Here is an 11943-nt window from a genome sequence, read left to right as displayed (position 1 = left end):
TGCATTGACGTCTCATAAGGGAACTCCACATCCAAGCAGATTTTTTTGACAGTTATTCAATTTGTCAAATGATGTAGCTCATAGCCTGAAGTTGTATCCAGCTAAATGAGGGTTCAGCAGCTGGGTCTCTTTTTGTCTGTTCCTTCTCTCTGTTTCAGAGCGATGGGGTTATGCTTTTGTAGGATTTCTGCAGTATTATCGACGATTCCGGTTTTATCCCCTCGGCTCTCATTTTCTCACATCTGATCAATTTTGCATCAGGACTTAAGAAACTGTAAGTGGCACATTATAAAGAAAGCCTTGTGATACGGGGCCTCTTTTACTTGGTCTAAACGCAATGTAATGTTATGTTTTCATTCGTATGCGTTCCCTATTTATGTTTTGATATGTGGCGTCAAATTGTTTAATTCGTGGGGAGGCAGGGAGGTTTGACCGGCACTGTGAAAAAGCTATGGTTCACAAGCCCCCTTCTGAGCTTTTCAACTTTAATTTGTTTGTTGCTATGAGAACAATGAAGAGCTGGAATTGAATTGTATATCCCAATATATATTAGTTTATAATTATATATACCAATTGCATTGTGTAGTGAAAAATGACTTAAAAGATGGTGACAAAAGGAGAATAAAGGGAACGAATTGGGAGGTAGAGAAAGCCAGCCTAAGCAAAAAAAAGTCATCTTGATTATTGTTGATAGGTAATGAATTGCTTATTTCCTTCTCTTAATGTTCTGTATTGATCCAAGTGTACTTGTTCATTACAGTCACATCTATAGGAGGTTAACACAGGCCTTCATGTCACAAAGCTTTTCATGGGAGAAATATATTATGGAAAAAATCCATAAACTCTCTCTCCCCAGATAAAGATATTCCTCAGTGGGTTTATTATCGGGGCTACCTGGGAAAGTGGACCCTGTTGATAAAGACCGTCACTCTGGTGCTGGCTGGCGTCGGGGCTCAGCCTGGGGAAGGACCGCTGGTGCACGTGGCCTGCTGCTGCGGGAACATCTTCTCCTACCTCTTCCCCAAGTTACAGCAAGAACGAGGGCAAAGAAACGAGAGGTTGAGGGACAAGACATATAACTCGTTTGTTTTTAGTTATGTTTCAGTCATGCTTTGATGGCCTTTAAGTATCAGAATAACTTTATTTAGTCCACAGAGGGGACATTTTACATTGTTACAGCAGAAAAAGAGCCAAAGACGGCTTGATGTTTACCTAAGAAGCATTAAGCCCGAGTTGTGTTCTGTTATCATGAATAATATGACTTGTGTGTTTTTCAGATCAGCTGAGGGTGCGTTTGTTTTGTTTCCCAGGTTCTCTCTGCTGCGTCGGCGCCGGGGTGTCTGTTGCTTTTGGAGCCCCGATTGGAGGAGTGCTCTTCAGCTTGGAGGAGGTAAAACACACAAGGAGCGCCTGTTGAAGGTTACCTATTATGCAAAATCCACTTTTCATGTATTTTCTACATAACCATGTGTCCCCTCTGTGTGAAGAGATTCTGAAAGTTTCAGGAAAAATGACCCCCTCTCTTTTTGTCCTGATCCATTTATATAAAAACCTGTCTGAAAATGAGCTGATCAGATTTTGGCAACTTTATGATGTCATAACGATTGTTTGGCTTGTTTAACCATTAGCAAATCAGCAACCAAGGTAACCCCCCCCCACCTTATCACCTGAATCTCCTCCTAGAGCACCATTGTGTTCTTTTTAACCAAATATCTCTCAGAGGGGCGTGGGGAGGGGCTCCTTACTTTCATCTAAAGTAACAGACAGAGAATCAGCACTTTTGAAACAGGGCTGAAACAGAGGGGATTATGGGATGCTGCAATGCATGATGTGTTTGGAGCCCTATAATAAAGTAATGAAAAACAGTATAATAGGGGACCTTTAAGCTTTTCTTTCAAGCTTAAAATCCCAATGCTCGGTGTTAAAGACAGAATAATGAATACAATGAAACGCCTTCCTCCAGGTGAGCTACTACTTCCCTCTCAAGACGTTGTGGCGTTCCTTCTTCGCCGCCCTGGTGGCTGCCTTCGTCCTGCGCTCCATCAACCCGTTTGGGAACAGTCGTCTGGTGCTGTTCTACGTGGAGTACCACACTCCCTGGTACCTGTTCGAGCTCATCCCCTTCATCCTGCTGGGGGTGTTCGGAGGCCTCTGGGGAGCCTTCTTCATCCGGGCCAACATCGCCTGGTGCCGGCGGCGCAAGTCCACGCGCTTCGGCAAGTAGTCTGTCTTAAATTTAAAATGTGGATATGTCAGCCAGGTGGAGGTAGATGCTTGATATGATGGGCTGTCTGGGAGATGAAAAGGTTCACGATGACAGCTTTATCGTCGGAGTAGAGAGATGAATGACTAAATTCTCTCGCAAGCAGCTATTTAAAAACAATAAAGAGACAGTTCACCTTATTATTGAAAAATATCTTCCTCTTACCTGCAGTGATTTATCAATGTAGGTTGTTTTGGTTGTCGAGTGTTGGAAATATTGGCAGTAAAGTGCTATCTCTTGAATAAAATCGAACGACATTCAGATTCAGAATACTTTATTTTCCATTACATTTACATATGATGGAAACGTGTCTTTGGCACCGGTAAATAAGATAACATTTCACTCACCATACACAGCACAACATACAATTCATGCACACAAAAATAGCGAATTTGCATCATAAAGTGACTAAATAACAGTCTTTATAAAAGTGCAGAGTGGATTGTTCTTCAGTCCATTAAAACATCAGTTGTATCAAAAAAACAAAAAAAAATCTACTAAACATTAAAATAAGGTGATGGTGTTGGTGGCAGAAGAAGGATCCTTGAGGCTCGGAAAGGGGGCTCGAGTCTTTGTTAAACGAATATTTGAAAAAGTACAGCTGTCATGCTTTAAGACTCCTGCATCCTGACATGTTGCATCTCCCCTCTCTTCAGGAAAGTACCCGGTGTTGGAGGTGATCTTGGTAACGGCCGTCACCGCTGTGTTTGCTTTCCCCAACCCGTACACGCGTCAGAACACCAGCGAGTTGATAAAGGAGCTGTTCACAGACTGCGGCCCGCTGGAGTCCTCGCAGCTCTGCCAGTACCGCAGCCAGATGAACGGCAGCAAGGCGTTCAACGACAACCCCAACCGCCCCGCGGGGCCCGGGGTCTACGCCGCCATTTGGCAGCTCTGCCTGGCCCTCGTCTTCAAGATCATCATGACCATATTCACCTTTGGACTCAAGGTGAGCCCTTGAGGTGTTGATAGCACGTAAGGAAAGAAGTACAGTACAGCAAAGAAGTACAGTAAAGCAAAGAAGTAAATTATTTATTATACCTAAAAATAACAACAAATAAAAAAACAATAACCCTAAAAATAGTCAAATAAAAGCAATATTCTTTCAGTCAGTTGCTTACAAGTACTGAAACATAAAACCAGAACAGAATCAAAAGTCAACTTCATACTGTGTAATTTTTACCTAACCCTAAACCCACTTCCTGTCCCCCCCCCTCAGGTACCGTCGGGGCTGTTCATCCCCAGCATGGCCATCGGGGCGATCGCAGGGCGGATCGTTGGCATCGCCGTGGAGCAGCTGGCGTATTATCACCACGACTGGTTCCTTTTCAAAGAGTGGTGCGAGGTGGGGGCCGACTGCATCACGCCGGGGCTCTACGCCATGGTGGGGGCCGCCGCATGTCTGGGTGAGTCAGCGGAAAACTGCGTGATAGTGCAAGTTTGTGTCTGGATGTTATTTTGTTACCCTTCTATCTCTCCAGGCGGTGTGACCCGTATGACCGTCTCTCTGGTGGTCATCGTGTTCGAGCTGACGGGGGGGTTGGAGTACATCGTCCCCCTCATGGCCGCTGTCATGACCAGCAAGTGGGTGGGCGACGCGTTTGGTCGCCAGGGAATCTACGAGGCGCACATCCGTCTGAACGGTTACCCCTTCTTGGACGCCAAGGAGGAGTTCACCCACGTGACGCTGGCCAGTGACGTGATGCGGCCGCGGCGCAGCGACCCCCCGCTCGCCGTGCTGACGCAGGACGACCTGACGGTGGAGGAGCTGCAGAGCACCATCAATGAGACCAGCTATAACGGTTTCCCTGTCATCGTGTCCAAGGAGTCCCAGAGGCTGGTGGGCTTCGCTCTGCGCAGGGACATCACCATCGCTATAGGTAAGCAAACTCTCTCTTTGACTCTCATTTCAGTGGAAGTGTCAGAACAGAAAGAGAGTACACGGATGGTTCTGTTTGAAATCTTTGTGTTGTCTTCAAATCAATTGTTACTGTTTTGACTGTTTATAAAGCATGTAGACTATATCATCACCCAAAATTGGTTACCCTGAACTTTAAGTATAATTTTTTTTTTTTTAAATAAAAATACTAATCGTTTTATTTCGATTACGTTGTTTTCGTAGTCGTTGCAAGCCAAAATCGTAATCAAGATTAAAATACGATTAATTGCACAGCCCTAGCACATAATGCCATTTAATTTGAATACAACACGTAATTCAATGGAAGTTGTGATCATTATGTTTCTTTTGTGGTAATTAGATGCAATAACCCATTATTCCAAAAGGAAGTTTAAGTAAGAAGCTGAACTCAAAATGGTTCTGAATGTGTAATAACTTCCTGTTCCTTTCTCCACAGAAAACGCTCGTCGTAAGCAGGAGGGCATCATGCTGAACTCCAGGGTTTACTTCACGCAGCACGCCCCCACCCTGCCGGCCGACAGCCCGCGGCCCCTCAAGCTGCGCTCCATCCTGGACATGAGCCCCTTCACCGTCACCGACCACACCCCCATGGAGATCGTGGTGGACATCTTCAGGAAGCTGGGCCTGCGCCAGTGCCTGGTCACTCACAACGGGTAAGTAGGAAATGAAATATTGTGGAGGAAGGATGTGTTCTTCTTGCGTCCTCCTTCCTGGTTCTGTTTGACTCGCCCGTCTGAAGTCAACATGTAAACACTGCCGGTGTTAAATGGGCTCTGAAATCTGGGACCCTCCCTGTAATCTGCATGGCCTAACGCTGTGCTGCACCTCCTTTACCCCCCACTGAGCAATAACAGATGTTCTCCTGCTGAGGAAACTAACTACAGCTGCATAACAGGTATCATGTCGGGAAGCAGTCAATAAAGGCCCTTTGTGTGTGTTCTGAAGAGAGAGAGCCCCCTGCTGGTGTGATGTATGAATAACAAGAAGCATTGTGTTTAATATTCCTCGATTTACAGATCTCTTCTCTCAGTTTGCTGTGAGAGGAGCTGTGCAGCAGTGTTTGTTTTTTTCATTAACATCTCATATTTTAAAGGATACGGCTGGCATTGTTCTATATGTGTAGTTCATGTTTACAAATCTCATGAAAGTAGGTCAAACATTATATTGTTTTTTTTTGTATTTGTTTTCTTAAACAGCACTGTGTTTTAATTGGGGACTTTAATTGGGGACTATTTAAAAATGCATTAATACAAATGTGTTGCTGTAGGAAGTATACAGTAGACAGCATACATTAGATGGACTTACAATAGACTACATGTTTATTATAATGATGTGACACCCACTACAGACACTTTCCATCATAACTTGTTTGTTTGTGTCATTTAAGTTGTTAAATCTTAATTCCTACTTGAGTTATCTGTTTATTATTTTAAGTTACACCCTGGTATGTAAGTTGTGCTGCTGCTGCTGTCTGTTCTCTCTCTGTCTCTCTTCTGTTTTTTTTTGTTTTGGATGTATTTGTTGTTGTTTATGTTGTTTTTGGGCAGTTTACCGAGTAACGGGTGTGTGTTTCAGGAATGTTTTGGGCATCATCACAAAGAAGAATATATTAGAGCATCTGGAGGAGCTCAAGCAGAACACGGAGCCCCTGGTGACTAGCCCCACCCCTTTACACATGTGACCCCTTACACACTCTTCGCACCTGTCTCTTAGGCTCCGCCTCTTACGAGGGCTGCATGAAACTTGGTGTGAAAGAATGTTGACCGTTCCCGGCTAAGCATTGAGCCTTCCTCCTCCTCCTCCTCCTCCTCTTGTTCTTCTTGTACTCACTGTTGGCACTGTGTTTGTTTGTGGGTACAGTTTGGTGTGGAGTTTCCTCCAACGCCTCATCCTGGAGAAACATCTGTAGAAACACCATCTTCATCTTCATCGCCTGTGGCGGCTTGTTATGAGTTTTGACGTCAAATAAGTTCTTTTTTTTCTGGGTCCTGTAATGTCGGACCTCTTTGGGAACTGTCATCTACATCCCTCTATAGAGCCCCTTTCAGACGTGTGATCCATTACGGGAATATGCTGGATATTTAACGTGTTCATGTTAAAAGTGATTCTACCATCAAAGTATTAAAGCACTCCCTTACCAGGTAGGACCTTGTAACATGTCCTTAAAGATTCTTAGGCTTAACTCAGGGGATTTTAAATGAGTGCCTTCGTCCAAACTTTAAATTTCAACTACGTCAAGGTCAAAAAAGATCTTTGATGCTTTACTTTTAAGCCACTTTAATATATTGTTAATTACTTTTAATGTTAGAAAAAAGGGAAAAATGTGTGTTCGTAGATATTCCTCTACAATGCGAACATTTGTGAGATTTAATAAACCCAAACTCTTCGACTCGCTCCCCAATCTATATCAAAACCTAGCTTAGCAGAAGCCAGCAGTACCTGCCTCCATGTCTGAAAGGGTCGGTAGATTCCCAGAATGCAGCTGTGCATCCCTGCGTCTGCCCCCTGTGGCGCTGCTTCGCGTTGTGTCATGCTCGCACCTTGATAAGATGTTCATCTCATTGCTCCTCTGCAGTCACTACATAGCAGCTGATGGTTTGATTTGGAGCACATGCTCTACAGTTTCTCAGCATGTGTGCAGTCATGTAACCATGATGCCTGTTAAGTGTTTCCCACCTCCCTCTCACAACAATTACTCTAACAATACACCCACCCTCGATATTCTACCCTCATTAACGTGTGCTTTTTTCTTCTGTTTTAAACCCCTCCCTCTCGACCCCACCGTTTCCCTGGGTCTCCACAGAGCGAAGACATCAGACCGTAACAACCACTTGGCGAGTAGCTAGGACTCTGTTTCAATATCCTTAGTGGGTGGTGTGTGTTATCAGCAGGGAGGGAGAGGGGGGTAGGTTTCCCCTCATTCTGTAGTGCAGTGTGTTGATTGGTGCCGGTAGAGCTGTAGTTAGCGTGTGGTGATAAAAAGACCTTGGTGAAGTCATTACTAATCCTGTTCTTTAGCCTGCCAATGTTTCCTCTTAGCCAGCTGTGTCCGTGGGCAGGAGACTCAATGTGTCTTATAAACAAAATGGATGCTCTTTTGAGTACTGAGAGCATATTTAGCACACACATTATCAAGGAATTATTGTATACATATTGACCTACAGCTCACAATGCTTATATTAATAATGAATTAAGGAGCCAAAGTGTGTCCATGTTTAACTTCAGTAAGGCTGCAATTCAATAATTCTTTAAATGATAGGTAACTGCAGTTTTTTGAGTGAAAAGTGTTCATGCTTAATGCTTAAAATACAAGTAGAGGTCTTTAAATGTCTTGTTGTGTAAGTCCTAAACCAAAAGATACTAACTTAAAATGATATAAACAGACAGGCTGAAAACAAACAATTTATCAACCAATCAAAGTAGCTTACATGTCAGAGTTCCACTTATAAAGACGTCTCTGGACACGGCTGGCTGTCCCCCCCCATTCACTCATTTTGTTTACACTTATAGAGTTCAAATGAAGCTAATGTGAGTAATACATAANCCCCCCCGGAACCCTTTATACAGTCTGTTCCAGGTATCCCGAGCTTCTACATCTGTTATTGTTTATTTCTATGCTTTTATACGAGCTAGACAGCATCTGTCACTGCTGCTCAGGAGCTCTGACCCTCCACAGGTCTTCTCAAACTTTTCCTTTCACTCATTTTGTTTACACTTATAGAGTTCAAATGAAGCTAATGTGAGTAATACATAAATTCTCTGAGTCCATACTAAAACAAACCTGAGCTTGTTCTCCCTCTTTCCACTTCAGTCACGTTTAAACAGCTGGAGAATCAGAGCCTTATTAGGTTAACCCTAACCTGCAATGTGTTCCTAAATCAGCAGAAACCTAACCTTCACTAACTGAATATTTAGAAACGTCTTACTGAGTCAGACCCGGTCTCATTATAGTTGGGTCCATCAGGTTAATCTACTCTCACGTAGAGGGAGAAGAAGGATCTGTCACAGGAGTCAGAAGTTGCTCACGTCACTATGGAAATGTTGATCGTCCCACCAGGGCAGTCTCTACCAGTCCTACATGCATTTTAACTAGAAAATAAGTCTTAATAAAGCTCCTTTCATATACATAGAATTAACATAGAATTGGGATAGAATACCATCATTAATGTAAAAATGACAATGAAATAGGGTCTACAGAAAAAAATAATGTGTAAAATGTACTTTTAAGTTTTCAATTTTTTTCATTTCTGCTAGTAACAGCCGATATAATTCTAAGTGGGACGTAATCTCACCTCCACATCGTCTAAATGATTTCTGACTCCTGTGACATGCCCCCTCTTCTCCTACTCTCCACTTCCTGTTCTACTTCCTGTCTCCTTGTAGGATCCAGTTGTTCCTTCTCACCAGCTTTTAGGAGCGATGACATAAAACAGTGGCGGCAGCGTCTGAAACAGCACCCTGCTCTCTGACAGTCGGGTGCTGTTTCAGACCTGGTTCCTCACTTCCTGTCCTCCTGCTGACTTTTATCTCCTCAGGGACTCATGTTTTTGTTGGCTTGCTAATCAACGTCCACAAAATGAATGTGATCATTAACCATAAGAGCCATTAAAAAAACTCCCTGATTGAAGAGTTCCTCGCCAACAAAAGCATGATGTTGTTTTCTCTCCTTCACTCCAAACCTCCTCCTCACTTCTCTAAACTTCTTCCTCCTTCCCTTTGTCTCCCTCTGCAGGCGGCTTCTTGGTATTATCACAAAAAAAGATATCCTGCGTCACATGGCTCAAATGGCAGACCAAGATCCCGGGTCCATCATGTTCAACTGATCGGCTCCTTCCAGGACGGCCGGGGGGGCGACGACAGCGAGGAGGAAGTGTACCTCCTGGACGGCTCCAATCGCTGACATTCGGACCCCGTTTTGTTTCCATGTTTAGTTTCCAGCTTTGTAGAACCTGGCGGACGGAGCGTGCCCTCCACAGAGACTTGCAGGCCATGAGAGGGAGAGGAAACGTGATAAAAGACTTTGTTGTTATCATAGCGGCTGCTGAAGGCAAACACACACACGCACACACGGAATGCACTTTCTACACACACATCGCAACACTTTTGCACTTGCAGACACCTCACACCTGCATGCTCTCTCTTCACCTGTAACACACACACCCGTCTGCACCCCCCACGTGCCTCACCCGTCCTGTCGCCTGGCCGGGGGTCAAAGGTCAGAATGAACCGCCGCTGAGGGACGCGATGAGAAACCTCGACGCCTCCAGGCTTCTATGAATAGAACCCCCCCTTGCACACACACCACACATTTCCGTCCTGCAGAGAAATACATTGTTAACCTGTGATTTAAATGTGTGTGTGAGAATGTGTGTGTGTTTTACCGCCACTACATTCCAGCACCTGCTCCTCACCCCCAAACGTGGCGTTGTGCATGGCTGCTTCCCCCGGGTGAACGTAAGTCAAAATGTGTGTGTGTGTGTGTGTGTGTGTGTGTGTGGGGACTGTATTTCAAGAACAAAATGTTCAATTTCAGAAGGATAAACGTGGAGAAAAAGACCTTCATGAGTGTGTTTTCTTTACTGATCCAGCTGTGTGTGTGTGCGAGAATGTAAGTGTGTGTTTGTCGCTGCCGTTCAGTGTGAGGCTTAAAGGACAAAAGGAAATCAAATGTCACTAAACCACTAATATGTATTTGATTAGTAAAAAAGCCCAATTGTTGTAAAAAATAACCCACCGTAATGTTTTTAATTGTTATTTTGTTACCGTAAGTCAAAAACACACACTTTTTGGAATCATAATAATATAAAAAAGAGTTTAACCGCTGTTTCCAAAGACAGGAATGGAGTCTTTAACTCAAAATAAGTAATGTAATTTACTGCAAATCACAGAAACGGCTCCACCTGCACGCTGCTTTTCGTTACAGCAGGTTGTGCTAAATCTTGTCCGATCTCGCAACATCTGCCAAGTGCCTGGCAAAGGTTGTTTTTGTATGGCTTTCACACCCATACATGATCCCTAAAAACCCACCTGCTACCCCCACCAACCTTCCCCTCTTTGTCCTCAGAACATATTGTGATCCTTTTATAAACGATGAAGGGAGATGGAGAGACGGTGGTGAAGCGGGGACAAACGGCAGCACTTTACCTGTAGTGGTGGCAGTACTGTGTGTGTGAGAGAGTGTGAGGAAGGTCGGGTTCATCCTGTGTTCTTGTGACAGGCAGCAGAGCATCGTCTTTGTTAACCAGTGGTGGTGCCTAACATTGTATTTCATACTGATCTCGATGTTTTTCTCCTTTTTTTTAATTTATGGGTAGTGTCGATAGAGTTGTGCATTATTATGAAGAATTTTATGTATGATTACATTGATTGTTTGATTGTACATTTAAAACAAAATGTGTAAAGATTACATTTTGTTTTAAATTAAAAGGAACAAAAATATTGAAGTTGCACAGGTGGTGGTCGTTGTGCTTTTTTTGTTTCTCCACAGCTCTGCTTCACTCTGAATTCTTCACCGTTTACATAATGGCGCATTTCCACTGCAGGTCCTCGCACGGCTTAGTACGGTATAGTTAGGCCTTGGTAGGCCAGGCTCACTTTATGCTGCGTTTCCATTAGAGTTTAGTTGCTGGGGCAGTCCTACAAGATAACTCTTCGTGCTAGTGAACTGGCGGGACGTGGTTGTGCGAAGAAGTTTTGGGCAAAGATCAGGAAGCGTTGAGAGAGGTCTGTTCACCGATGACTTTAGTTAGAATGATTGACGACAGACACGTTAAATGAGGCGCTGCTCAACCGTCCTGAAAATAAAAACGAATGAAATTGTAGTAAAAAGTACCACCAGAGCCGATTCGGTAAATAACATACCGAAAAAAACCGCGCCCCCGCCCCCCCCCATGTTTTTTCGGGGGGGGGGGGGATGGTCGTATGGAGCTGGCGTTTGAGTAGAGGAAGACAGGGGATGAGACATAGGCTTACGAAGAGCAAAACGCGGACAGGAGGGCAAGTTTACTTTAGCGTGGGGGTTGAGTATATAAGGTTCGAGCGCGGTCCCCACCCCTCCCCCCAATGTATCCGAGCGAGAACACGAGCCGTTAAGGTGAACGTAGCCTGTGAGAGTGCGTGAAAGAGAGTAGTTACAGGCTACTCGTGTGAGAGAGAGGAAAGGGTTTTGTTTCGAGCCGGTTTACCCGGCACCGTCGACCCCCACCGTTCCGTACAAAGACTCCACCGTCGGACGGTGGGGGCACGTGGGCATCTTTGCGGTGACGGACCTATCCTATGATTTAGTGTAAAACGTGTGTAGAACACAGGTAGAGGAAAGACGGTGTTGGTACCTGACCACGCACCGCCACGTACGCGCTCATTCCATTCTATAGACCTAGATGTCTCCATCGAAAGAAGCGTGTTGTACTTCTTTCCGGTTTACCTTAACCGACACTAAAATCAAAAAAATCCCCCCCGGTTCGTTTTTTCCCCCAACAAAACGCAAGTTATTAAACATGCCAGGAAGGCCTCCTACACATTATTTAACCTTTCCTTTTTCCAAGGGTGGGGACGGACAATTTATTATTATTTTTGGAACTAAATTATTGAAGTTGTAGAGACAGAGATAACCTGAGACTCATACTAATATTTCTTATCGGTCAATGTAACCTTTCGTAATAATACTTGTCCGGGAAGACAGTCTACCGATATAATGTCGAGGCAAAGAAGAAAAGACGAGAGATTAGGTCAAGAGAGAAAGAAAATGGGGTGTGTGGTATTG

The 11943-nt window shown here is 44.2% G+C and overlaps 1 protein-coding gene across 1 annotated transcript in view; it reads left to right on the top strand.

Moving 5' to 3' along the window:
- The window catches only part of LOC104954548 (H(+)/Cl(-) exchange transporter 3-like), a 39460-nt gene extending 28830 nt beyond the window's left edge, over positions 1-10630 (top strand). Inside the window, 11 exon segments of the mRNA XM_010781671.1 lie at positions 857-881; positions 884-1026; positions 1028-1058; positions 1311-1390; positions 1964-2216; positions 2920-3212; positions 3483-3669; positions 3745-4143; positions 4618-4834; positions 5757-5832; positions 8914-10630. Of these exon segments, the coding sequence (XP_010779973.1) occupies positions 857-881; positions 884-1026; positions 1028-1058; positions 1311-1390; positions 1964-2216; positions 2920-3212; positions 3483-3669; positions 3745-4143; positions 4618-4834; positions 5757-5832; positions 8914-9081 (1872 nt within the window). The 3' untranslated portion in view covers positions 9082-10630.
- The last annotated feature ends 1313 nt before the right edge of the window (positions 10631-11943 follow it).

This window comes from Notothenia coriiceps, unplaced genomic scaffold (assembly GCF_000735185.1).
Source record: "Notothenia coriiceps isolate Sejong01 unplaced genomic scaffold, NC01 NC01_scaffold00023520, whole genome shotgun sequence".
NCBI classification, from domain to species: Eukaryota; Metazoa; Chordata; class Actinopteri; order Perciformes; family Nototheniidae; genus Notothenia; species Notothenia coriiceps.
Note: the sequence above shows the minus strand (reverse complement) of the source record. Positions and strands in the feature narration are given on the sequence as shown.